Source organism: Trifolium pratense, linkage group LG1 (assembly GCF_020283565.1).
Source record: "Trifolium pratense cultivar HEN17-A07 linkage group LG1, ARS_RC_1.1, whole genome shotgun sequence".
In the NCBI taxonomy this organism is placed as follows: Eukaryota; Viridiplantae; Streptophyta; class Magnoliopsida; order Fabales; family Fabaceae; genus Trifolium; species Trifolium pratense.
In genome coordinates, this window is record NC_060059.1 from 1,312,489 (window position 1) to 1,339,194 (window position 26,706).

General features: G+C 33.8%; 3 protein-coding genes across 8 annotated transcripts; 1 reads left to right on the top strand and 2 right to left on the bottom strand.

Moving 5' to 3' along the window:
• Window positions 1–802: 802 nt before the first annotated feature.
• LOC123910287 (protein unc-13 homolog) lies at window positions 803–5,976 on the top strand. Of its 2 annotated transcripts, none has more exons than XM_045961389.1 (5): window positions 803–1,614; window positions 2,901–3,767; window positions 3,955–4,410; window positions 4,577–4,766; window positions 4,862–5,976. In XM_045961389.1, exons 1-5 carry the CDS (start codon window positions 1,192–1,194, stop codon window positions 5,809–5,811), a joined length of 2,886 nt encoding a protein of 961 aa, XP_045817345.1. In that variant the 5' UTR covers window positions 803–1,191; the 3' UTR covers window positions 5,812–5,976. The 2 variants fall into 2 exon arrangements, with proteins under 2 accessions (XP_045817345.1, XP_045817351.1); XM_045961395.1 differs by having other exon boundaries at window positions 1,480–1,614; window positions 2,876–3,767.
• A 2,058-nt stretch (window positions 5,977–8,034) lies between these two features.
• LOC123885436 (dolichyl-diphosphooligosaccharide--protein glycosyltransferase subunit STT3A) lies at window positions 8,035–17,328 on the bottom strand. Of its 2 annotated transcripts, XM_045934729.1 has the most exons (23): window positions 17,032–17,328; window positions 16,477–16,539; window positions 16,254–16,309; window positions 16,065–16,136; window positions 15,806–15,911; window positions 15,672–15,722; window positions 15,276–15,371; window positions 14,766–14,825; window positions 14,573–14,686; window positions 14,098–14,184; window positions 12,907–13,010; window positions 12,718–12,813; window positions 12,345–12,465; window positions 12,171–12,251; window positions 11,953–12,084; window positions 11,621–11,854; window positions 11,080–11,223; window positions 10,213–10,399; window positions 10,041–10,138; window positions 9,823–9,902; window positions 9,652–9,739; window positions 8,417–8,506; window positions 8,035–8,316 (listed from the first exon to the last, which is right to left on the bottom strand). In XM_045934729.1, exons 1-23 carry the CDS (start codon window positions 17,140–17,142, stop codon window positions 8,260–8,262), a joined length of 2,328 nt encoding a protein of 775 aa, XP_045790685.1. In that variant the 5' UTR covers window positions 17,143–17,328; the 3' UTR covers window positions 8,035–8,259. The 2 variants fall into 2 exon arrangements, with proteins under 2 accessions (XP_045790685.1, XP_045790678.1); XM_045934722.1 differs by having other exon boundaries at window positions 12,171–12,465; window positions 17,032–17,285.
• A 1,243-nt stretch (window positions 17,329–18,571) lies between these two features.
• On the bottom strand, window positions 18,572–24,882 carry LOC123884430 (E3 ubiquitin ligase BIG BROTHER-related-like). Of its 4 annotated transcripts, none has more exons than XM_045933536.1 (7): window positions 24,474–24,882; window positions 23,175–23,529; window positions 23,035–23,093; window positions 21,188–21,229; window positions 20,971–21,092; window positions 20,778–20,886; window positions 18,572–18,983 (listed from the first exon to the last, which is right to left on the bottom strand). In XM_045933536.1, the coding sequence occupies exons 1-7, from the start codon at window positions 24,768–24,770 to the stop codon at window positions 18,933–18,935; spliced, it is 1,035 nt and encodes a 344-aa protein (XP_045789492.1). In that variant the 5' UTR covers window positions 24,771–24,882; the 3' UTR covers window positions 18,572–18,932. The 4 variants fall into 4 exon arrangements, with proteins under 4 accessions (XP_045789492.1, XP_045789487.1, XP_045789498.1 ...); XM_045933531.1 differs by having other exon boundaries at window positions 23,035–23,102; window positions 24,474–24,863; XM_045933542.1 differs by having other exon boundaries at window positions 23,035–23,075; window positions 24,474–24,862.
• Window positions 24,883–26,706: the final 1,824 nt, after the last annotated feature.

Sequence of the window (26,706 nt, forward strand, 5' to 3'; positions counted from 1 at the left end):
TCGCAGATTCATCCTTTTTGTTTTTAGCGATGTTGAATGTGTATTTGGATCTGATGTACTATATCAATTATTAGAATGAATGAATATCGTTATCTTTTTAGTCAAAAAAAAGAAAAAGTATTTGGACCCATTTAATATCACATTTTTGCATTTATATTCCCAAAACTATATTATAATGGAGGAAATGGAAAGAATGAGAAATGGAGAGGATCCTAACTCGTCAAATTTGTACCTAAAAAAATCAAATATGTCAATAAAAAAAATCTGTCATAAGAAAAACAGCCCTTAAAATATTTAGTGCACAAAAAATTAATATATGACTTATACAATGATTAGCAGCACCTAAATAATTCTGTCAAATTCGTACCCAAAAAAATAACAAAATCTGTCAAATATGTCCAAAAAAAATTCTGTCACAAGAAAACCAGTCCTTAAATATTCAGTGCACAAAAAATATAAATGTTGTAATGTTGTAGACACAGAAAGAAAAAAAATCCATCCGATTCTTAATATACATATATAATTAATAAAAAGTCTAGGTTTGTTCTAAGAAATTTAGATAATATTATATAGATCTTGAGTTCGATCTACAACTCATTATAAATAAATAAAAATGATACTCAATAAATTTAAAAAATTACGTACTTATCATTAATTATTAGTTGGTCTAATAATGATTGATACTGAATTTTGACAAGCATAACTATAGTTTGATTTTTCGCAATTACGATCAGAACGGACTAGATTGATTTGACAGCTGTGTGTGTGAGTTTTAGCAACAAAAAATTAAAATAAAAAGATCAACTTTGTTTCATCTCCACGACTCCACCAAACCAATCAATCATTCTTAAACTTTTCAAAACTCTCTACTGTTGGACTTGGAGTGATCTCTCTCTCTCTCTCTCTCTCTCTCTGATCTCTCTCTCTCTCTCTCTCCACTAAGCAGTTATCTTGAAATTGAAGTAAGAATATATATAACAACACTTTCTTCTCTGACACCCAAGCAAAAAAAGGAAACCCCACTTCACACGCACAAATCAAGCAACAAGTTTCAAACTTTCCCCCACCCCACTTCACAAAACCTCTCCAATAATCTTCTTCTTCCGTTTTTAATTTATACTATAAATTATTATTAAATCATCAAAATAAAAAAGGGTTCTTTTTTTCTTTTTGCTTTTTCTGAATGTTGTTATGTCAATAACCATCAACAACAAGAACCACCAACCACCGCAAAACGCCGTAATGCCTATTCATCCAATCAACGACATTCCATCACCGTTCGGAGATCCGCCGTCAAATTTACCAACCTCCGACCTCCGTGAAACGGCATACGAGATCCTTTTAGCGGCATGTCGAAGCTCAGGTCCAAAACCGTTGACATTCATATCACAGTCGGAGAGAGGAATTAGGGATCCGGCTTCGGCGGCTTCATTGCACCGATCACGGACTTCGATGGCGGCTAGTAAGGTGAAGAAGGCTCTTGGACTTAAAACGACGTCGTTGAAGAGTAAACGTGCAGTTACGACTGGTGAATTGGTGAGAGTGCAGATGAAAATCTCTGAACAGAGTGAAAGTAGAATCAGAAGAGCACTTCTCAGAATTGCTGCAGCACAGGTCTCAATTTTGTTCTTTGGTTCTTTCTATTTTTGAATATGTTCAAAAAATTCATAATTTTTCTATTTTTTTCTCTTTCAATTATAGTTAGTTTTCTAGTTGTTTAAGTTCTATAAAAAAATATTGGTGTAAGCGAAGAATTACCGACTAATCCCACCGCCCACTTCGGGGCCCATTTATGGGGAGAATCGAACCTGAGACCATGAGAAGAGCATACTCCAAGGACCCAAGTCAACATCGCTGGACAAACCCCAAGTGGGTTATCATAAGTTTATTTTAATTGATAAGTGCTCATAAATTAGAAGTTTTTGCTTTGGTGTGATTTATTTACAAAATTTAAGTAGGAATGAAATGAAAATAATTCATCCATACTGAATATGATTATTGAATACAGTGAGTGTGTGGAACTCAAGTAATCTGAAGTTTAAAGCTTTCATTTTTCGGCCGCTAAAATTTCATTCATGTTTGGAAAATTGGATTCATCTACTATTGATTTTTGCTCAAGTAACTGAACTGAACCCTCTTGAGGTTTTTTCAAATGACACTTCAATCTATTCTAGAGCTGAAATTGGCTTTCCAGTGTTGACTTTATAACTGAAATTGGACTTCCACTGTTGACTTCTGTAGTTTTTTTGGAATGAAAGTCGTTGACTTCTGTTGACTACACCATAATAATTTAAAATTTTGATGGAGTATTGTACTTGTTCTTAGGTAGTAACATTATTTTCTTTTCATAGCTTTAAAGGTCTGAAGGCAATATTGTAATTGCATAATGGCTGCAACTCTCACAGTTGCATTAACTATCAAATCACAATGTAACTACAACCACAATTTAAAACCATGTGATTATTTTCTCAACAAAAAGAACAGACAAATGAAAGAAGCTAATGAACATTAGCTGTTGGCTACTTTTATGTGCATATCACCGGTTACATGTTATTTTTGGACAGGCAAGGGTTAGTTTTGTTAGTAAATTAGTGAGTAATGTTAGTTCTCAGGGTTTGATTAGTAGACCTCCTGGTTAATATTCGTTCAGTGCCCGTCGGTTCATCGGTTACATGTTATTATTGTTTGGAATAGATAATACGTATTTCACTTTCTTTTATTGCCTGTTTGTTGATTGTTCAGTTGGATATATTTCTTATCACTGGAAAAGGTTCCACTAGATTTTAGTCATTTATGATTGGGACCAAAATCTAAGATTTCAGCTCTTTCATTTTTCTCCTTGCATATGATTAAATCACTAATGATAGCTTACTAGGTCTTTGTTCATGAAATTAAAATAGCTTGGAAGACGCATGGAGACAGTGGTTCTTCCGTTAGAGCTTATACAACTGTTCAAGGTTTCAGATTTTTCCAATCAACAAGAGTATGAGGCTTGGTTGAGAAGAAATTTGAAGGTTCTTGAAGCAGGACTCCTCTTGCATCCGCATGTTCCATTAAATAAGGCCGACACTTCTGCACAGAAACTACGGCGCCTGATTGGTGGAGCCCTCGAGAAACCTACGGATATTGCAAATAACGGTGAATCAATGCAAACCCTCCGGAGTCTTGTTATTTCTCTTTCTTGCAGATCATCTGACGGGTCTGTTCCTGAGACATTCCATTGGGCGGATGGCTTTCCAATGAACCTTTGGATCTACCAAACTCTTTTAGAAGTTTGTTTTGATAGTCACGTTGATACCTGTGTGATAGAAGAGGTTGATGAGGTCTTAGAGCTCATTAAGAAGACTTGGGTTATGCTTGGAATCAACGAAACCCTACATAATATTTGTTTCACATGGGTCTTATTTCATAGATATGTTGTCACACGTGAAGTAGAAAGTGATCTGCTTTTTGCATCATGTAATCTAGTGGGGGAAGTTGAGAAAGATACCGAGGCCATGAAAAATCCCGTTTACTCAAAAACATTGAGCTCCACGTTGAGTTTGATGTTGGGTTGGGCGGAGAAAAGGCTCCTTGCCTACCATGATACTTTCCATAATGATAATATTGAATCAATGGAAAGCGTTGTATCTCTTGCTGCACTATCAGCAAAGATACTGGCAGAAGATATCTCTCATGAGTATAATCGGAAGAAGAACGAAGCTGATGTAGCCTACATCAGAGTTGAAAGTTATATTAGATCATCAGTGCGTTCTGTTTTCATTCAGGCAAGTTCTACCGCCCAAGCTTCCTTTCAGATATTACAGACATATGATTATTTATGACATTTGTATTTTGTATATGTTATGCGTACTTTTGATACCACTGACCAAAAGTGTTTAAAATTGGTTGTTTTGCTCTATTATGGTGTTGTCATTCTTATGGCCTAACTCTTTTTAATCTCTCTTAAGGCAGAAATTGGAGAAATTGGACCCCAGCAAGCATCTATCTAGAAAACAGAATAAAGCTTTTCCCATTCTTTCTGTCCTCGCACGAGACATTACTGAATTGGCTTTTAAGGAGAAAACCATATTTAGTCCCAAGCTAAAGAGATGGCATCCTCTTGCTGCTGGTGTTGCGGTTGCCACCCTTCATGTGTGTTATGGAAATGAGTTGAAGAAATATGTTAAAGGGATCAATGAGTTGACACCTGATGCTATAGAAGTGCTGATGGCTGCTGACAAGTTGGAGAAAGAACTGGTGCAGATAGCAGTGGAAGATTCTGTTGACAGTGAAGATGGTGGGAAATCCATTATAATGGAGATCCATCCTTATGAGGCTGAAGCTATAATTGCTAATCTTGTTAAGTCATGGATAATTATCAGAGTGGATAGACTGGCAGAATTGGTTGACAGAATTCTGCAACAAGAGGTATGTCAAATCTTGTTGCTCATATATAAATCTTTTGTTTTCCTTTACAATGATTTAACATATAGTTAGATACTACCATTACTTTGTTAGTACTGCACAAGAACGTGGTTGTTGGCAAGTTTAAGATTTTTAATTTAATTTTTAACTTCTCCATCGTTTCCTACAGGCATGGAATCCACAGGCAAATAAAGAGGGCTTTGCTCCTTCTGCAGTCCAAGTTCTACGTTTCATAGATGACACTTTGGAAGCTTTCTTCCTGTTGCCTATATCCATGCACGCAGTTTTACTTCCTGAATTGATATCTGGTCTTGACAAATCTATCCAACAATACATTTTGAAAGCAAAATCCGGCTGCGGTATATATTTGTTGCATTAGTTAGCATTTGATTTACCAAACTGAGTTATTCAATCACTGTGTTGTGTGACTAGGTTTTCTCTTTCTGATCTGCAGGGAACCGTAATACATTCATCCCAACTATGCCTGCATTGACTAGGTGTTCAACAAAGGGAAAATATAACGGTGTATTCCGGAAAAAAGAAAAGCCACAAACGACGCTGAGGAGGAAAACCCTTGCTAGAACCACAACAGGAGATAGCTCATTTGATGTACCCCACCTATGTGTTCGCATCAATACTATGCAGCGTATTCGCATGGAATTAGGGGTTTTGGAGAAGAGGATAGTTGCCAATCTTAGTAATTCTAATTTGACTAACGAGGATGATATAGGAGATGGGGCGACCTTCAAATTTTCTGCAGCTGCTGCGGTGGAAGGTATCCGTCAACTCTGTCAGTGTATAGCATACAAAGCAGTTTTCCAAGATCTATGTCACGTTCTTTGGGACGGCCTATATGTTGGAGAAGTTTCTTCTGCCAGGATTGAGCCTTTTCTTCATGAGCTTGAGCAATATTTAGAGATCATATCATCAACAGTGCATGATAAAGTTAGAACACGAGTAATTATTGAATTAATGCGAGCTTCTTTCGATGGGTTCCTGTTGGTTTTGTTGGCGGGAGGTTCATCTCGTGCTTTCTCTTTGCAAGATTCTTCTGTAATAGAGGAAGATTTCAAGCTTCTGAGTGACTTATTCTGGTCAAATGGAGATGGATTGCCGGCCGATTTAATCAAAAAGCACTCTGCAACTGTTCGAGATGTACTTCCCTTGTTTCACACGGACACGCAACACATAATTCAGCAATTTAGTCAACTTACTATGGAAATGTTCTTCGGCCATGGAACTGTTCGAGGTTCTTCGGCTAAATCACGGCTTCCATTGCCTCCAAAAGCAGATCAATGGAGCCCAAGAGAACCAGACACACTTCTGAGAGTTTTGTGTTACCGGAATGATGAGGCAGCAGCCAAGTTCCTTAAGAAGAATTACAACTTCCCTACAAAAATCTAACAAATTGATTAGTAAAGTAACCCTTTTGACATTTCATACCTTGCCACGTTATATATAAATTTAGTGGCTTAATTTTTCTGTTCTGAAATTTCCACTAGTGAAACATGATACTCTTAATCATTGGTTTGATTAAATTTAGGAAATATATGGTGCTTTATCTTTGTACAGGTTTGTGTGATTCTTTGCTTGCTAATTTGTTTGCTAATTTGTGTCGAAATGCAATTTATAACCTCACTGTGGTGTGGTATTCAGATTCCAGAGAATATTTGGTTTTCTAATTTCAAAATGAATTCTTGTCTATTGGTGTGGCACTATAAAAAGATTCTTCCAGAAACTATTTGAGCTTGGACATGTAATTCTAATTAAATTATTTATTTTTACATGCAGTTATCGTAAAACATTTATATGGTCAGTTAATCATAAATCATTATTATTGTATGACTTTTAAAATATAGATAGATTAAAATAAAGTATTATTAGTGATCAGACTGTTATGATTGATGAACAATGTAAAATAGATATCAATCAAATTCCTAGTGATAAGGGCCTTGTTATCTGCTTGAATAATAACTTTCACGATAAAACAAGTTTCTAAATTATTTCTATAAAATTACTCATTTGACATATGATTGAATGTACATGTAGAAACAAGATTATTTTTGGAGGAAATGTGATAAAAGAAAAACAAGTTTATTCTCCGGTGACCAACTTATGTGGATGATGATAATCTCAGCATTATAACCATTTTATATTCAAGATATGTCTATGTTATATTCATCTATTATATTAAAAAAAATAAAATTTATATCCATATTAAACTTTGAATGTAACATTAAAGCTGTCAAGGTATCACAAGTCTATGCATTCATTAATTTGAATAAAAATAAGATCAAAGATGAACAACTTTTCCTCACATGAAACGTGGTTGTAACCGTGTGTTCGTTGCCTCACATGAAAAAGGATTGAGGCAGTGTATGTATGCAGCAGATACAACAGGTATCGTTTTGGTTATAGATAAAGGACCACGTATCGTCTTGGTCTGCTGTTCTTCATGTGCTACGACAAACAATGAGTAAATATACAGTATATGGTACTATGGTTGTTTTTATTGTTTGTAATATCATTGTTATGTTATTTTACTTAAAAAATATGCGTGCCTGTTTTTTCCATAATTTCAATGGGAATCTATATTTCTAATCATATGATGATATGCGTGTTAATTTATAATCTCTGTGTGGACCAATATTTTTATGCGGACCTATATTTCTATTCATATATTAATGCGTGTGCCTAATTTTTTATAATTTTTGCACAGACCTATATTTTTATTTCATGGATAGAATAGATTTTTTATGTTGATACATGATACTTATTTTGAAAAATAATGAATTAAATATGAATTTTTATATATTTTTTCGCTTAAAATTTTTAAATTTATTTATTTGAAATAACCATTATATATACATGACAAGTTGTCATCAATAATTTTTTAAAAATAACTATTATACACATGATAAAATGTTGTTGATAAAAATTTTAATTAACTATTATACACGGAGAAACAAGTTGTTGCTAATGAAAATTTTAAATAACTACTATACACGTGGAACAAATTCTTACGGATGAAATATTTAAATAAATATAATACACGAAAAATAAGTAGTTCCCGATGAAAAAATTAAGTAACTAATATATCAGTTTTTTAATTATAAACAATAATATTTTTTCATCAACTTTAATATTTAGTAATATTTATAACTCAAATAAACGTACAATAAAAAAATACAAGATATATGTCTAAAATAACAGCAAGTCAGTAGAAACTCATATTACTACTCCATCTGTTTCAAATTGATAGGAAAATTGTTTTCAATCATATTATTACAAGTAATCTTACGTTACTATATAGCTATCATAGTATCATACACCAGACAAACGATCTTTGCAACGATGAATAATTTTTATAACGAGACTAATTTCCCACTATATAATATTCTTCCTACGATAATAAAATTTATGCTAGTTGATCACTAACCAAATACAACAAACTAACTAATTGATCTCTGACAAACTTTAAACTAACAATCTATTCTATTCGATAGGGAACTATAATCATCCTTAAAGGACTATAGTTATTACGTTACGTTATCGTTAAAGCTAAGTCAGTATGTTCGTATTTTCAATACCATAATAGAAAAATGCCAAGTGTAGATGTCCAAAATATGTCAAAGAAATCATTTTGCTCAAGGGCATCTTAATCCTAAAAATGAGATCTTCACCATTCAAAACATGCAATTACAAAAATTGTTTCATCATTTGATGCTCAAGAGAGTAACTAACAAAGCCGGCAAAATCTCTTCATGACCTTTCTATTAGCTGTATACATGTGTACATAAAGTGCGTACTAATAAATATGCTTACCAACTAATAAAGAAACCGATAACTAAACTAAAAAGGGTTCCTTTTCAGTTCTTTCCTTTTCGAGACGGTCTTTGGGTTTGCTTTCTGCCAAACATAAGACAGACAAGAGACCAGTTATGGCTAGCTTAAGTTATTTCCAATCTAACAAAGAATCTATGGCAATGAAAAGAAATTATATACTTACAGATTTTGATTTTTTAGTCTTCCCCCGAATCCTGTTCTTTGGAGGTTTCAACTTGTATATCCGCACCATCCAATGGTGGGTTGTGAACACCTGAATGCATTAAAAACCATGACTTACATCAGAAAACCAACACAGTTGCCAAAAAGAAATAGAATGATTGCTGCTAGGATTTATTATCTATTTATTATACTTTTTCACTAATCCAACAAATGTCAACAAAAATATGGGCAAATAATATGGAATGGCAACGAAATTCTAGGCTTATTATATTTTCCAGTGGTAGGAACTAAACTAGATTGTTAGCAATGATGCCTGTCACATTATTTGAAGAAGAAAATATTAGGATTTGAGAGGTGAGACCAAACCCTCAGTTGGAGTTTATGTATGTAGTACAAGGAGTCAAAGAGAGTATTGGCAAATCAAGTACAGAACAAAATATAGCCTTAAAAGAACAAAATTAAGAAGTTTCAAAAGGTAAACTTTGTATAAATATAACATTAAAATATGCTAGCATATATAATAAACACACGGTAATATATCAGATATTGTAGAACAAACACCGTGATTGGTTCAATATGTGAACTCATCTTGCCGCAAACCAAGTTTAATTTCAGTGTCATCATATATGAAATACACACAGCCAAACAAAATTCCTAAGGAGGGTAGCGCTATTTGGCTGCTTTTGCATTTTGGAGGTAAATTTTTTATAAAAACCCTTATTTTGTAAATAAATCATAAAGTGAGGGGTATTTTGGACTTTTCTGCACATCATAAAGTAACCCTCACATCACATCAGCTGATTACTTTTATGCTTTATTTTAATGGGATGTCATTTTGAGTACTCATAGAACTTCATGGAATGTTATTAGTCTTTATTTAGAACCTATTTTGATGGTAAATGACAATATTTAGTATAATTATTAAGTAAGAAAGTCCTTTTAATTTTGTGTATTTATCTATTTTTTAGTATTTATGTATGTTGTTGGAATTTATGTTTAATTTGTACATGGTCGCTATACCGCTATAGCGCTACCCGCTATATCGCTATAGCATTTTTGAGGGTCGGCGCTACGCGCCGCTATCTGATATTAACAACATAGGAATGCATATTTTCTATCTTCTTATTCCCAAGAATCTACAAAGATAACTTGAAACAAACACACTCTTAACGGATTCATTTAATATCATCCTCGCTCCCCAAGTGCACAGAGCAGACTAATATAAAATAATCTGACCTCTTCAAAATGCGTAAGTTTGAAATGTTTCTTTCCAATCTCCGTCCGCCTCACTCTGTCAAAAGCTTTACCGTCTGTCTCCACAAATCTGTACCAAAGCAATGTAGGGGTTAAGCAGCCTAACAGTTGAAAATGGAATTTTTTCAAAGCCAAATTTACAATGAAACGGACCTGTAGTATGAAAGTTTATACATGAGGCAGTTAAGCATTGTTGGTGTGGCCATATTATCAATTCGATACTGACCGTCCCTCTTTGAAGAAATTGAAAAGAAAAGGATTAACACTAATCATAAACTGAATAATTATTGAAAGCAGCTTGAGTATCATCTGATTTACAGATTATATATCAATGCCCAGATTAAACAACCCAAATTTCATGTATGACTTACCAAGTAATCAGGTTCCTTTATGTGAGGGAATACACCCCCTCCAATGCGAACCATCCACAGGAACTTATTAATATCATCACTAGGATACCCCACCAATCCTAATAATAAGCATAAAGCAACAAATCAGAAGAGAATAATTTGGTAATCTTAATATGGAAAAAAAGAAACTGACCTCCAAAGACAACAAGAACATATTTGACATCCAAAGAGTGGAAAATTTCCCAAGCAGCCTTTTCTGGAGAAGACATTGCAGTACCAACAGTAGCAATATGTGTGTTATTCCAGGTATTATTGTCAACAATAACAGTTCGGTTAGCCATTGCAGTTGTTTGGTATCCATAATCCCACCAAGATGCCACCTACAAGAAATTTTATGAGTATTAAAATTTAACTCCTGCTTTTCTTTTAATTGGAGGTGAGGGAGTAATCTCAGGGAGGATAACAATTTAGAAACTTAAGCTATAAACTATCCACTTGATTTGAGTGATCAAATATATCATCGATTCAACGTTAAACAGTTTTAAATATTATTAAATATTTATTAAGGGATTGATGTGCCTACCTAAGAAGTTCATAAATTATAATATTCTGATAACTATAACGCATCAAAGAATGTAGTACAGTAGTACTAGTGATTCAAATATAACGACTAATAACTTCTACTTGCCAACCATCCACTGATAAAATGAGAAAGGAATCAAAATGTTCATGGGACCATATTGTTTTACAAGCTAGGATTGTAACCCAAGTTAATACAAAACACTGAGTAAAACCATCTCTAGTCTCAATTGCAGAAAAAATGTTTAACTTTAAAACATGAATTTCAAGATTAGTACAGAATACACAAAATCATGCAACCTAACCATCGGAGCTTTTTCAGACAATCTTTTTCAGATAGATCATTAATCAGTATGTTGAACTTCTCAGAAAAAAGACAGTGATAGTTCATTCCAAAGTGTTAAAACACAGACTAAAAAGTTCTTCTAGAAGCAAGTTCAAATGTTTCGGCAGAAAAATATGTAAATGCCATAAAACTTACTTTGTCATCTACTTCCGTGTTATGACTTAACCAAGCATAAGCCTCTCTAAAATCATCAAAAACATGAAGTCCATCATGTGAATGCGATGTTAGAACGATAGAAGGGGCTGAATAAGCTTCTGCTGCTGCCCATACACTGTGAACCTACAGGATAGATCAAGATAATGAGGTCACTGCAAACATCAAGAAAGATGTTTTTTATTGACATACATTGCAACATGAAGATGTCTTATTGACTGTTGTTCAGAAAGACAATAACAAAAAATCAATAAAAGACAACATCATACTCCTAATTCTATACTAACCAGCACAGCTTTAACAAGCAACCGGGAGTTTATCTAAAAGCGAAAGTAAATTGCAAAGTAATAATAATGAAATACACCAAGTTAAATATTAAGTTAAATAAAAATGTCATGTCATAACTAAATGTTAAATTCCTAGTGGGGTAAAACATGTATTAAAAAATAATAGATAATCTGAAAATATAATGGTTCAAAACATAGTTAACTTCAAATGAATGATGGGATGCTTTGGAAATTACCACATAGAAGGCACCAAGCAATACAAGTAAGACAATAGCAATGATGGATGTTTCCAGAGGTAAAACTGAAAGCCTTTTCTTAATTTGTGACTTGCTAGAAGGCTTTTCAACACTTTCAGAGCTGCTCTTCCTGCTCCGGCTCTTCTTTGAGGTCCGTTCCTTTTGTGTGTCCTCCGTTTTATCAGTCTTCACAGTATCATCCGGCACAACACTTTCAGAACTGCCATCTCCAGCCTTGATAATCAAAAGCACAATTTTAACAAGGAAAACTCATGGAGTGACTAGAAGAAAGCAATGTCAAATCTGGTGACTATTAAAGAATAAATGATTACATCAACAGGAGAATCAATTGATAGACTGGGGAGCTGAAGCTTAATTGATCTAGTGAAAACATCAAAAGCTTGAGAAAGAGCAATCCCGGACAAGATGCAAGCCGCTGGAGCAAGTACAAGCATCAGGCGAACCTGATATTTAATAATACTAGGGATTCAATAAAAAATATATTTAAAATGTTATAAGTTGAATAACTGCAATCCCAATAATTTCATACCATGACACCAGAAAAATACACCGATGTAACAATATAAAGTATCACAAAAGAGCTTGCATCAGATAGAGGCGAAAAGCATGCCTGCAGCAGTAAGGACCAACGTGACTTGGTTAAGAACTCAACAGAATAACATGAGAAAATCAAACAGACGATTTTTGCACAAAAGAAACTCACGATAATGCCAGCTGGAACCAAAAATGCCAAGACATTAATGTCCATAAAGTAAGAAGGCCAAGTAGGCGGCTGATGCTCACTAACACTAGCAATGATTGGTATGTACTTGCTTGCATATGTACTGAAACACCACAAAGCAGTATTTAAGATTGGAGCCAATTCATACTGAGAAAATATTTTGCAAAATGACATATAAAGATAAAAATGAAGACACTACGTTGAGCTATCTTTAGTAATTCTGTAGTTACTATGAAGTTGAAGGACCAATAAGCACCTCAAACAGAAAATGGTATTTTAGGTGACAAGCGTGACTAATTTACTAGAAATTTTTTTTTTAAGTTTGATTAATAAAAAGGTCAAAGATAGCACTGACGGATCTAAGAGACTTAAACTTCTTCCACTCCATCCCATTGTTGGGCTTGAAGCTACCATTGCAACAAGTACTGCTATCATTGCAAAACATACTGCCCTGCAAAATAAACAAGAAAAAGGACAAGGATTAGTTTCATCTCCCACCGGTTATGTTTTCAATAGTTAATAAGCCAGTCAAAGGGACACCCACAGGCCACCAGAAACAACTAGCGCCACAGCTACTTTAAACATTTTTGGTGACAGTATTCCTTTAATATAATATACAAGAGCAACCACGTGGATGAGAATGAAAACCTGCACAAAAATAATTAAGAAAAAGAAATGAGGTTTCAATGAAATTGATTGGATGGATATAATGAGAAGGAGCAAAACAAACAAATGACTGATGAATACTTATAGTTTATGTCACACAGATGATAATTAGATTTAAAAGATTGCATGAGTTTTGGTTAAGTTTATGAATAACTAAGTAACAAGTGGATATAATTTAAGAAACAACCAAACCTTTTTCCACTAGGTGGAGTCGGCTATGGCTGATATCAGCTTTATTTGCATGGAAAATGAAATTAGCTTAATTTGATCAAAATATAATGTATCCAATCACTACTTGACCATGTCTACAAATTCCTCTTCGACTCTACTTGATGAGTTACTACCATTATGGAAAATATTTCACCACTAATAAAAAATCTTAATTTTTCTTTCTTTGCCAATTCACTCTTTGAAAGTTCAACTTCAATCCTTCTGTAGTATCTACAATCAGTTAACTTTCCACCTACCAAGATGTGGATTATTCAAATAGTCAAAAACAAATACTTTTTAATTAGTGCAAGGCCATTTGGATGTCTGTCAAATTTAAGACTTTTAGGGTCCGTTTGGTATGATGGAAAGAAAGTGGGAGGAAAGAAAATTAGTCCAAGTTCATTCATTGGATTGCGTAATTTTCCTTTTCTCCCACTTTCTTTCCATCAAACTAAACAGATCATTAAGTTGTTGTTCGAATTCTTTGAATCATGTAGTCAAAAACAGAATGACATCATTTGAATCATGTGGCGACCTCAACCTTGTGGAAAAAGCAGTTGTTGTTGTAAAAGAAGTTTTAAAAGTTAACCATGTTATGGAAGTGACTTTTATAGTTATTATCTCGACAAAGATATCAACTCTTTCAAGTTTATAAGTTGATGTCAGGAATTTGGACTCGCAACAGGATTGCTTAAACTGTCAAGTATGACAAATTAGCACAAGACTTTTCCCACTATAGAAACAAAAGACACCAAAGAATATCCACATAATTAAGCATTCACAATTGGATGACCAAGAGAATCACTTTTCGTTGAGCCGAGGCAAGTTCAACTTCATCCAAAGACTAGGGGAAACTCACCAGAAATGATGCAAAGTGCTCTGACGTCATTACAGCATTAAATCCAACAACAGGTACCAATGCGGCCAACAGTGTGCCCAATACAATCTGCATTGGTAAAATTATAATGTGAGCCAGGAAAAAGATAAGATGAACCAAAGATAGTTTTAAAATATAAAATCCATATACAGTCAAAGAACAACTCTGGGTTGTAATTGTTGTATATAAAAGTGGAAGGAAGTCACATTAAGCGGTCAACATGTAACTCAAAATGAATGACTCGTTCTCTAATTTAGTAAAAGGCAAAGTTCACACTAAATTCTGCATCAGCTTATTAATTAAACCTCACGCTAGAACAATTTACTAATTTGTTAGCCTTGACCTAACTCCCTCAACTACAGTTTACTTTATCAAGCACAAGTAAAAGTAACATGTATTGTACTCTCCACTTGAATAAGGAAAAACATTTATACGTATTACTGAAACAAATACTTACAAGAGGTGCATATGCAATATAAAGTCGAGAAGAATAGCGGCCAGTAACTATGCACAATAGTGCATGCATTGGAATAAGGTTAATGATAAAAGTGTATCCTCCCCATGAGCAAACCTGCATGACAAAAAGCAGATAACATAAATAAAAAGAGGCAAAGTTAACATAGCAAGATAGCAATGTAATAGAATCTTACCATGTAGAAGTATGCTATTGAGTTCAAAGTGGCATAAAAGAGGGACCCTGTATTCAGTGTCTACATGACATGTAAAATATGAGGTCAGAAACTTAATGGAAAGAGAATATAGAAAAACTTAACTGTTTTTCTATCAACATAGATGTACAGAACAAGCAGTTCATACAGAATATTCAAATAACATTACTGGACAACAATAATAACCCATTCCCCATTGTATGTAATAAAGAAAATGTTGTTTTGTACGAAAACCATATCATTAAAGTTACATGAATGAATATTTGTTGATAAATGTATGTGGGATGTGCACTGTGCAGTTATTTCAAAACTATTTTCTTTGTCCCACCCATATATGTTATGCATTCAGTTGTTTCATGCTCAACTTCACAATAATTTTTCCGTACTACAGAACATTTTTGTTATATTAATTCTCTAGAGATTTACAGGAAACCAATGATATTATCTAAGGGCATTCAGTAGGAGGTAAAGTTGCTTGCTTTCACAGAGCACCTTAATATAGAGATAGAAAGTGAAGATCAGAGCAAATATAGCAACAGCTTCATTATCATAGCTTCCTGCCACTGATCGAGAAATATATGACGGGACCTGCATAAGATTTAGGACCAATTACAAGTGAGTGAAGTAAGGAGTTAGCAACCAAAACATTACAGAAGAGAGTAACAACTGCCAATAGTCGTCATAGATTTATAAATCTACGCATCAACATACACAGTTGTTAATCGAACAGATACGTATACTAAAAATTGGTTTGTTAAAAATTCAAATATAAAATGCTGAATTGTTCAGCCAATAACTTTGATCAATAGTTCATTACAACCATCAATGCAATGTTTATAATCAATATGAAAATTGGACGAACTAGTCACAGATGTTTTAGAAATTCACCATAGCTAAAAGAACGGCTGCTGTCAAGCCAGCCCCAGGACCCTTAACCTCCTACAAAAAGGAAGCAACTGCATCAAATTACAAAAGACATAAATAGCAAAAATATACCATACATGATTTTGGCACGGACAAACCTTTGTTAATAGATAAGTTGCCCACGAAGCAAAGGCTGAGAATATAGGTGCAGTAAATACACAGACAGTTTCAACCGAGAGAGGTATGTTCAAGGAATTCAATATCCTGACAACAAGAGGGAATGGTCCAAAAGTAAATTATCTTAAGTAAACTTTAACATAATTGCTTGATTGAACGTTTAATATCAGCAGTTAATCAATAGAAAAATCACAGCATGTAACGGTCAACAACTCCTACTGTGTATTTTCAAATACCTACCACCACAAGGTGCCTGCTGTCAAGGTCAAACCAGGATAGACAGTCCCACCGATTACACGACCAAGGGGATACCTTGAAACAGAAAGGTAACAAAAATTACATCCAGAAAGATTTACCAACAACCGCATTCACTAAACTCATAGTATATATAAAAGAAAACACATTTCAATCCAAACATTGGTTACTTACCAAGTTCGGTCATCAAACCAGTTCCAGAAATCATATATCCCATTCTTTGTCAAAAACTGAAACAAACAAATATGTCTGTCATCTTAATTGACTTTTATTGTATTGAGAAAATCAAAGTACAATTGATTAAATATCTCAGCTATTAACCATCATGAGAACTTGGTCCTGAAGAAAATGCAATAAATAACATGTGCAGAACATTTTGATTCCAAATAATGATCACCTGAGTGACTCTGTAGTTGAAATAAGGATCGAATTCATGAATAACACTCTCGTACTTTATAACCTGTATATAATTCATAAAAAAATGTCATGACTGCTAGAATAACTCAGGCAACAAGTGGGTATAAATAAACTATTAATACTATCATGCCAGAGAAATCAAGAAAAGATCATCACGATCTCAGAACATTTTGAATTAGAGTATAATACTCTTAATTAACCAGAAATTTTATTTCAAGTGCATGTAAATTAGAAATAAAATCACATGAAAATGTCTACACTTTGCATTTCAATAATAATTGAGTCTAAATATTACTTCACACCACTAGAGTCAACATTTTAAATCAAATGCGTTTCAAATCCGAAGAGAAAAATATATAAACAGTTACGCTTCTTCTGATACTGAGATTCTACTATCGTATCGCAGAAATACAAAAATATCTTATAAACGACGAAACGGTTTAATTGATCGGTTATCAATAGCGTTGAATTGAGAAGCAGAAAATCGAAACAGGTAAACAGATCTGAAAATTATAAGAAATGGAGAAATGCTTACGGAGAAAAGACGGATCGAGAAAGCGAGAACACCGATCAAGATCAGGATGAAGAACGCGAGGACGTTACCGAATGCGTGACGGAGAGAGGTTTGAGCATCGGTGGCCGCCATTGACGGCCAAATTGAGCTCGGAAGAGAGATGGAGTGTGTATCGGAGTGTGACTGACTGAGTGGGGTTTATCGTAGAAAAGTCGTTGGGGGAAAGCCAGAGGGAAGAAGTGTTAGATTGCGAACGAAGAACGAAGTAGTAGTAGTTTGAGAAGACGAAAATGGGTCTGTAGTTTGTCTTTGATGACGAAAATGGCCTTTGTATTTCTTACGTGGCAAAAATATTTTGCCATTTTTTGCTAATAATGATGTAGCTGAGTATTGTGATTGGCTGGCTGCTGTCGAGTGTGGACTTCTTAGTCTTCGGACAAAATGTACAAGTTACTACATACTCAATAGGTGTTAATTTCAGTTAAGAGGAGTGCTAGGGACACACCCACTAGCACACTCCTTTCAACACACTCCTTTATCTTTTGATCTTATTTTATCTTTTGATCTTATTTTTTTAATAATATATAGATATAAATATTAGCATATAAGATCTTGTTTGATTTGTTTTGACGAGTATTTTTAAAATATCACGTTTTTATAATTTTTACTAATAGAAAATCAAAGATATTAACGATCAAAACTGTGCGTTGACATACGTACATTAGTCAAACTAACTTTTATATTTTGGGACGAAGAGAGTATTAAGAAATTTTTTTTTTTTTTAGAATTTTTTTTTTAGTTATGTTGTCGTGCAATGGTATTATGCATTTCCGATCCTAATACTACAAATTAGAAAAGTTAACGATTTGAAGACCGAAATTATAGGCAAAAGTTAATTTTCATATTTATTGAATTTGGACTAAATTAAAGACTAAATTCATCAGTTATTTAATGAATTAAAAAATAACTTTTGCTTATAATTAAGAATGGAGAGAATAGTAATAAGTAAGATTTCATCGTTAACTTTTGAGTATACATAAAATTTGGATCTGTCAATTAAATAGGATTAATAAATTTATTTTATCCTTTCCCGTTGATGCACCAAATATCTCCCTATTTTGTGTTGTCAATGGTTTTAACTTTCCACTACAGCAAATATAAACTTTATTTAAAGGGCATAATGTCATTAATCAGCCCAATAAAGACATGTCATTGTATTGATCAAATCGTGAAGAAAAAAAAAAAAGAACCACATGTCATTGTATTTAAAGGGTGACATGTCATGGCACTTGTGCACGTAAATCATTAAAATCACTTGAGTAAAATGTATTGATTTAAATTTTCACATTTTGATTTGGCCAATTCTTCTGTTAAATTCACTTTTTAAAATCACAAGGTAAATTTTGTAATAATATCTCTGTTTTTCAGAAATCATATGCTCCAAGGAAGGACTGTTAAAAAGAGAAAACAAACGAAAAATTTAGACTCACATTACCTAATGTCTACATACATCCTTTCATGAAGCAGGACTTGCTGAACTATGCTACCGAAACCCTTGAAAGAACCGAACAATTCATGAAAACTCCATAACTCGTTTGTTTTAAAGACTCGTTCTTTTTCATACAGTAATTTTGAATAATTTTATGGAGATGATAGTTCTAATTCTTCCGAACAACCACAATAAGTAAGTCCAATTCCTCCTGTCATACTTGACCACTATAATTCCCAGTCATTCCATTAAATAAGACAATCTAGAGGAACTGATTCCCAAAGTTACAATACTGAAATTAATGCGAAGGAACTGGATATACAATAAAGCAGAGACTATCTCCCCATATTGGCAATGCTATTAAAATAAGGGATAATAGCTCTCAACTTGAACAAATTTTCTTCAATTTGAATCCAATAATAGTCCATTCTCCCTACGAGTTGCTCCCAGAAGTAGATACCTCTGTACTGCAAACAGGGCAAACCTGCAGACAAAAAACCAAGTGTTATATCACAATTCACAACTTCTCCAATGCAAATAACTCTTAAAACAACATATTCAAGACAACATAAATTATGAATTCTTGACACATGTTACTATTATATTTTGTAAATGACACGATCTAAACTGGTGGCAACCAGAGATTTATATCACGAAATATAGTAACTTAGTAAGTAAAAAACAGACATTGGATGGCAGAGTATAAAAAATGTGTCACGAACAATGTGGTACAATCATCCATGTTTCAGCTCCTCCACCAACTAGAAGTGGTCCTCCTGCACCTGATTTGTTTTTTCTGTTGGTTGAGATGGGGCGACCTGGGCCTATAACTTTATCGATATTCCAAAAGGAATTTGCAAGAGGAGACAGCTAAGTGATAAAAACATAATTGACCCCCTTCTAACAAATTTGAGCTTCTTCAGTAGTTGGTTTCTTGACAGCCAAAAAATCCTTCATTTTAGATAAATGGCACCCTTGAAATCAGTCATTGTACAATTACTCTAATGCCCATTTGGACTAGAGATCCTTTTAAGATCTTATACTTGTGGACCTATTTGGACTAGAGATCCTTTTAAGATCTTATACTTGTGGACCTTTATATTCAATTTCTTATTTTATATCCCTTCTTAAAATTCAACTTTTGACTAATTGAGGCTAAAGTTCCCTCCAAAGCTAAGCTATTCTGCTGTTAATAAATTAATTAATCATTTTAGTGAAACGTGCAGTACCATCTAGCCCTTAATTGCCCAGTGCGTAGATAATATGCAATGGATGAAATCAATACCTACCAACCGTAGTGAGAAATGTTTCAAACTCCATTTTAATTTCTTAAATATCTCAAATAATATCAAACGTGCAGCTTTTAAATATAGAAAATAAAGGGATTTCAAACATATCTATGTACCATGAATTGATACTTGGAATGTTTCAAATTATATCTACGCAACCACGAATTCAAGTTGAAAGTGAAAGGCATAAAGCAAGACAGAAAATGATATGCAGTGCAAGGTGTGCTCTTCTAGACACACAATCATCTACATCCAATTCTAAGATGGTATCAGAGCCTAGTTGAATATTCGTTGGGTCACACCCTATCAGGTTTCCGCTATCGGGTCACCTACCATTTATATCCACGCACCAAGCCCAATAGTGTTGGGCGTGAGGGGTGTGTTAAGAGTCTCACATCGGTTATGAGATGACTTGAAAATGGGTTTATAAAAGTAAAGGCAATCCTCACCTTACAAGCTAGTTTTGAAGGGTTGAGTTTGGCCTAACTCTCAATTCTAAGAGGTTTCTCGAAAGTTGAGCTGCATGTGGACTCTAAAATTGTAGTCCATAATTTGAGTAGTAACAAGATGGGCTGGGGGGTTGGAGGTTGATTCAGTGCATCAGGCGCCTCCTAGCTATGGATTGGGAGGTAAAGGTGTGTCACTCCTATCGTGAAGCTAACATGCGTGTAGATGCGCTTGCTAGTATGGATTGCAACCATCAGGTTGGTGTGATGATTTATGAGCAAATTCCTGATCGTCTTAGTTCTTTATTTTTAGCTGATGTTATGGGGATAGCGACCCCTCTTTTAGTTGTTCCTTAGGTTTTTTTTTCTCTGGGCTTCGGCCCTCTTTGTTTAAAAAAAAAAAAAAAAAAAAAAAAAAAAAAACTAACGGACTCATTCAAAACTTACACTAAAAACTTGCACTAAGATCACATGTTTGCAGCTAAACATAAATGGCTGCGCGGGAAGGAGGAACATAAATTTATACATCATGTATGAACATACCTTATTTATTTTCAACCAGTTGTTAATGCATTCAGGATGGTACAGATGTTTGCAGGAAAGAATTGTCAAGGACTCTTCATCCTCATAGTCCACCCGGCAAATGACACACCTAAAACAAACACAAAAATCAGGCACCGGATTATATATTGTCATGATCACAGCGAAGTATAGAAGGAACAGTATTTTCACATACGAATCATTGCTCCCGTGTTGATCACTCCCCGTCTTATAGATGATTGAAGGTAAACAGGCAAGAGTATCAGTCGAAAGACCTCTGCTCTCAGTTCCTACTACCTCACCCAATGCCAGTAGTTCCTGGAAAAAAAAATGAAGCATATTTTTAAAACATGAGACAGAAGCCAACAAAGAGTAGGAAATACATCACAAACTTTGTTATTAATCAAATTTACCTCATATGAAAGCTCATCTGGATCAACATCCTCCCAAGCATCCTGCATAATTAGATCATTACAATAAGTACTTATAGAATTGAGTTAACTTAACTGTAGTAAATGAGTTGCATGATTCAATTCTACTATCCAAAAAAAAAGTATATCAATCCACCTTGGTGAGTCTTATTACAATAACACATTACTATAAACATTATGAAGATAATCTGCCGGAGAAATTTTGAATTATAAAATGGAAGAATTTAAGATAATTTGTTGGTCCCGGGATATTATTATTAATACAGCCTCAAACTTCATTTTATTATATTTTCTAATAAACTATTTTCAAACATCAAAATGAAGTGATGGTAATATTTTATCAATAGCACAAATTAGTAGTGAAGTGATGCTGTTGCAGCATGTTTGTAGGGAACCAGAGTTATCGATAGCACAAATTAGTGCTACACTGTTGCGCCATGGTTGGCATCCATTATGAGAAACAGTTATGAGAAACATTGACACGGTATATGACCAAAAGTACCATATAATGCAAACACATTCCTCACCGTTTGAGCTAGTTTTTGGGGTTGCATTTGGGCCTAAATTCTAATCTAGGGTCAGTCCTATATCTGCTATTGGGCTACCCGCACATGTCTTGCACTATAGCATATCCTACGTCTGCTATAGGGTTTGAACCAAAACAAGCGATAAGTTGATTGTTGACATGTCCCTACTACTTATTCGGCTTTCATGTCATTAGTGGGAAAAAGGTCTTTGTGGCTCTCTATCTCTATTTTGTAGCACACCCTTCTAGTTTCTTTTTGTTTTTTCGGGTCTAAGTCCTCTTTTTTTTTTTCTCAAACTGGCAATCCTCTATTCTCTTAGTATTTTGTTCCAACTGTTTTTCTTTTTTACTTCATTAGTGAGCCACCCTTCACAATTCACATCCTCTGCGGCTATGACATAGTCCACTCAGAGGCTTAAAGATAATTGACTCCTTGAATGCTGTTGATATGGAGTTATTGATGTTTGTGTTTAGCTTACGACTATGCTTCTTAGAATTAATCTGAACATGTTTATTTGTGTAATTGTTTTTTTAACATTTACATATGTACATATAAATTATAATGTAGTCTTTGGTATGTTGTTATCTTATCTCACTATCTACTATCCCACTATAATAATTTTGAGGTGGTTGACTTTGCACTGTTATCCAGTATCCAGGATGGATCACTGTGACAGAATGCATACTTGTGCAACCCTAGTGACCCATGCTCAACTCGACAATGCATAACTTATGTGTGACAGTTACTATCGTCCTGGCTTTCATAAGGGGGAGCAATAAAAACAAAGTACATGAATCATTCAATAAAATCTCTACATGAATTATGTCTTATATGTATCAAGTGCAGTACATATAAATGAAATTCGCTAAGTGATACTAATAAAATTTCAAAGGAAGAGAACGTTAATATTGCAAATAATTTTTTAATAGGACGATATTATGTCCACAAGCAAAGAAAATATCTACTTACGAGCAATAAAAACAAAGTACATGAATCATTCAATAAAATCTCTACATGAATTATGTCTTATATGTATCAAGTGCAGTACATATAAATGAAATTCGCTAAGTGATACTAATAAAATTTCAAAGGAAGAGAACGTTAATATTGCAAATAATTTTTTAATAGGACGATATTATGTCCACAAGCAAAGAAAATATCTACTTACAAGTATTATTTTTCTAATAACCATGAAATAGTCCCATAGTTATATCATATTGAGATTTCACTTCTTTCAAATGTTTGATTTGACAAAGTGCATGGGAGTGTAAATGCACATTAACATAAAATAGAGTCATTTACCTGAGAATTAGCACCATGTTCCTCCATGTCCTCAGTGTCCTCTGTAATTGAAAACGAAACTAGAGATTCTGACTGGATAATTTGAAACAATAATAAGACAAAATTCCACCAAATTTACATTCATAGCAAAGAAAACTTACGATCATGTATTCCAGCAAGAGCCAGCAGTCTAGCTGCCATTTCCCTCTCTTCAGCCTCCTGTAATGCTCTTGCATAGGCTTCATCGCTTGAAAACAGCTCTGGGTCAAATTCAATGACAGGATTATCATGTTCACCAACAGTACCATGAGCATGGACATCAAATGCGTCTTCATCTTCTTCATATTCCTCCTCGTTATCATCATCTTCATCATCATCATCCTCATCCTCATCCTCATCAGTGCCATCATGTAGATCATCAAAATCATCTCCATCATCATGCACATAGCTCCCACCTTCCCAACTTCCATAGTCACTTCCATCGTTATTCATTCTCAGCATCATGTATGCCCTTTCCTATTATTCAATTAGAAAATGGAAAGAAAAATCAGATTGTTTATGAATACACACCTGGGTGCCAATGAAAACAAGTTAATGCATCCCATTATACAACAACCTCATTCCTTATCTTTTATAATTTAGTCCCTCAATTATCACTTTCTCTCCTAAGAATGCAATCCAGTCACAACAAGGATATGCATTCAATGATTCAAGTTCTATTTAATGTTGTAAATAAAATTCAATAAATAAAATGAAGCATGGACTCGGACACAACACTGGTTTGGAGTCAATAGAATTAATGATCAATCGGTACCGTCATATTAAAACAAAATAGATGGCACTGATTTAGAGTAACTCTAGAGTCAATATATCCCTCTTCTTAAAAAAAATATCAATAATATTTATAGAATAACAAAACTGAGAATCAAAACATGTACATGTGCATCTAAATTGAGCAATTTATTTCATTAAATAAAAGTTTAAAACAAGATATGACAATAGTTGATATTTATTTATCCATCTACTTTCGAAAAAACTACTAATGTTGTAATCAGATTTAATGTCTTTAACCCCTTGTGCTTCTTATCAGAGATATTAAGGTCTGCATGTTATTGGGTTAATAACTTTCAATACAGTCAAAAAAAAAAAAAAAAAAAACTTTCAAACATAACTTCAAGCTACAACGGCTATTACCCTAATTCATGGATAATCAGTAGTAGTTAGTATAGGGTTTAGGCAATATCGAGCATTATGAAGGCACGGTATATTTATTATTTATGATAATCTGGTTGGTATTAGTTTAGAACTTGTTAAAAAATGAATCAATCCTAAAAAAACTTGTAATTCACTTCATTATCGTTTTCTCAACCAACCAAACATGAAAAGTAAAATTATTTAATTAATAAAATAAATAAATAAACGAAAATAAGGAAGTGATAGAATGAGAAGAAGAGCGAAACCTGCTCTTGAAGGGTACGAGCGAGGGCAAGGTCAGCATCGACCTGGCTGAGATTAGTGAAAGGTGTTCTAGAAGGTTGTTGAGCGGTGGTTTCAGATCCAGTTGGTTGTTGTTCCTCTTCGTTTTCATCTTCGATTTTTTCTTCTATTTTTTCTGGTATATTTTCCTCGATATTCAAATTGGAATGTTCTTCTTCATTGATGTGGTTGTTGGATTTGACTCCGCCTGAAGCAAGTTTGGGTGTGGCGTTGGTTGCGGCGGCGGCGGCGTTGTTGGTGGCGGTGGTGTCGTTTTCCATTGGAATTAGGAAGATGATGAAAAAGAGAGTGAATAGAGAGATGAATGAAAAAGAAGAATGATCGAATCCAAGAATCGACCTCAAGGAATATTATTTATTTATATATTTATAATAATTGTTTTATGTTTAATAGTTTAAATTTATTTAAATAAATAAAGAAATAGTAATAAAAATAGTGAACGGTGGTGACCATAGAAAATAGGAACAAAAACGAGGAAACGGCAACGAAAATCAAATCAAAGTGATAGAGAAAAGGTCTGCGAAACACAGTCTCAGAGTGGGGTCCATTTGTTTTGACGCTCCGATTCGAAGTGACCGTTCATTTTGTGGGTCCCGGGTCAGATCGACGGCCTTTATTTGCGGATTCGCATTTACTTGTTTGAGGGGAAACAACTTATTGAGTTTATCTTGGTTAAAAAAAAAAAAAAAAAACTTATTGAGTTTATCTTATAAGTATATATATGACAATATAGAACGGTACAAGACAAACATTTAAGGTATTGAACAAACCGTGTGTTTTATAATGTTTTGTGGACAAAATGTTATTTTTATATTTTAGACAACTTGTGTAGAGGATTGTGGGGACAAAAATTTCAGTTTTTGTCTTTTACTCTTTTGTCTTGGCCATCAGTTTGTCCAGTACCAAAAATAATTTTAAAATCAAACATAGTACAACAGAAGTTGTCATGTCCAGTCTCTTATTTTTTTTAGCAGATCAAACGCACAGTTCGAGGTCTTTTCTATCTCAACAAATATGGGCCCAATAAACTAATGCTAAGATGAAGTGATTTATGATCTTCTCTTAGATGAAAGGTTATCGATACACCAAAATAGTCTTACATCGTTTGATAATTGAGGTTAAGTATAGTTTATATACAACATCCACACATTTCAAACGACTGAGACGTCTTTTCTACAAATGACAAAACTATGACATTTTAACCCCAAAAAGTGGACAATCTCTTAGAGATGTGGATTGGAGGTCGGATCATAACAGGGGCACTGTCCGTGGGAACGAAACTGCGGTGGGTCGACACCCTTTAACCCCTTAGCCTCAACTGGGGGCTACTGTGTCGGATACACCAAAATAGTCTCACATTGCTGAGTAATTAAGGTTAAGAATAGTTTATACACAACACTCACACCTTTCAAATCACCGAGATGTCTTTTCTACAAAGGAAAAACCCATTACAGGTTAACCCGAAAACGGACAATATCTCAGAGATATGGACTTGAGGTTAGATCGGAATAAAATATTCAGAAGAATTTGAGTTTTATTTTTGTGGCAAATAATTTTTTACTAGACGTATGTTAACTCTATTTAACAAAGACTAAAATTGGTGACTTTTTTCAGGAAAAAATTTTGGTGATGAAAATCCTTTTAAGGGTTAAAAACTTGAGGAATTTATTTTAAGGACTAATTTTTTGTATAAATATTTATAAGCTAAAAACATATTTTATTTTGTTATATAATACCGTAAAAAATAATACTTCAATTACGTTTCAATTTGTGTAAAAAATAAGAATTTTCTTTTATGAGCAAATTTTCACATGTTAAAAAATTCTAAATAATAAATTTACATTGAAATTAATGTATTTTATTTAAATGTATTATATTCCAATAAATAATTATTGTTTTTCAATAAAAAAAATTACTAGTTCTAGTTGCTTTAATATGTGCAACACACTGTACCAAAAAAAAAAATAATATGTGCAACACAAAAAATAAAACTACGATTAATATGAGTCTTTGCTTTCGTGATATCAATGGGCATTTTGTAGCTGACTTGACTCAATGACAACAGCTTTTTTATTCCATAGTGGAAGGCGAAATATGGACATTATTACATGTTATGAAAGAGGCTATCTATCGTGGATTTGAGCGAGTTCAATTTGAAAGTGACTCAAAGTTGTTAGTTGACGATATCCATTTGAG

Excerpts from the sequence above, each read along its gene's own strand:
- LOC123910287 (XM_045961389.1), top strand. The coding sequence starts at position 1,192 with ATGTCAATAACCATCAACAACAAGAACCACCAACCACCGCAAAACGCC. Across the intron at positions 1,615-2,900 it reads TCAGAATTGCTGCAGCACAG|CTTGGAAGACGCATGGAGAC; the intron begins GTCTCAATTTTG and ends AAATTAAAATAG. Across the intron at positions 4,411-4,576 it reads ACAGAATTCTGCAACAAGAG|GCATGGAATCCACAGGCAAA; the intron begins GTATGTCAAATC and ends CGTTTCCTACAG.
- LOC123885436 (XM_045934722.1), bottom strand. The coding sequence starts at position 17,142 with ATGGCGGCCACCGATGCTCAAACCTCTCTCCGTCACGCATTCGGTAAC. Across the intron at positions 12,085-12,170 it reads TGTATTTTTCTGGTGTCATG|GTTCGCCTGATGCTTGTACT; the intron begins GTATGAAATTAT and ends ATTAAATATCAG. Across the intron at positions 10,139-10,212 it reads TGTTCTTGTTGTCTTTGGAG|GATTGGTGGGGTATCCTAGT; the intron begins GTCAGTTTCTTT and ends GCTTATTATTAG.
- LOC123884430 (XM_045933524.1), bottom strand. The coding sequence starts at position 24,770 with ATGGAAAACGACACCACCGCCACCAACAACGCCGCCGCCGCCGCAACC. Across the intron at positions 23,530-24,473 it reads CTCGTACCCTTCAAGAGCAG|GAAAGGGCATACATGATGCT; the intron begins GTTTCGCTCTTC and ends ATTGAATAATAG. Across the intron at positions 21,093-21,187 it reads CAGATGAGCTTTCATATGAG|GAACTACTGGCATTGGGTGA; the intron begins GTAAATTTGATT and ends TTTTTTTTCCAG.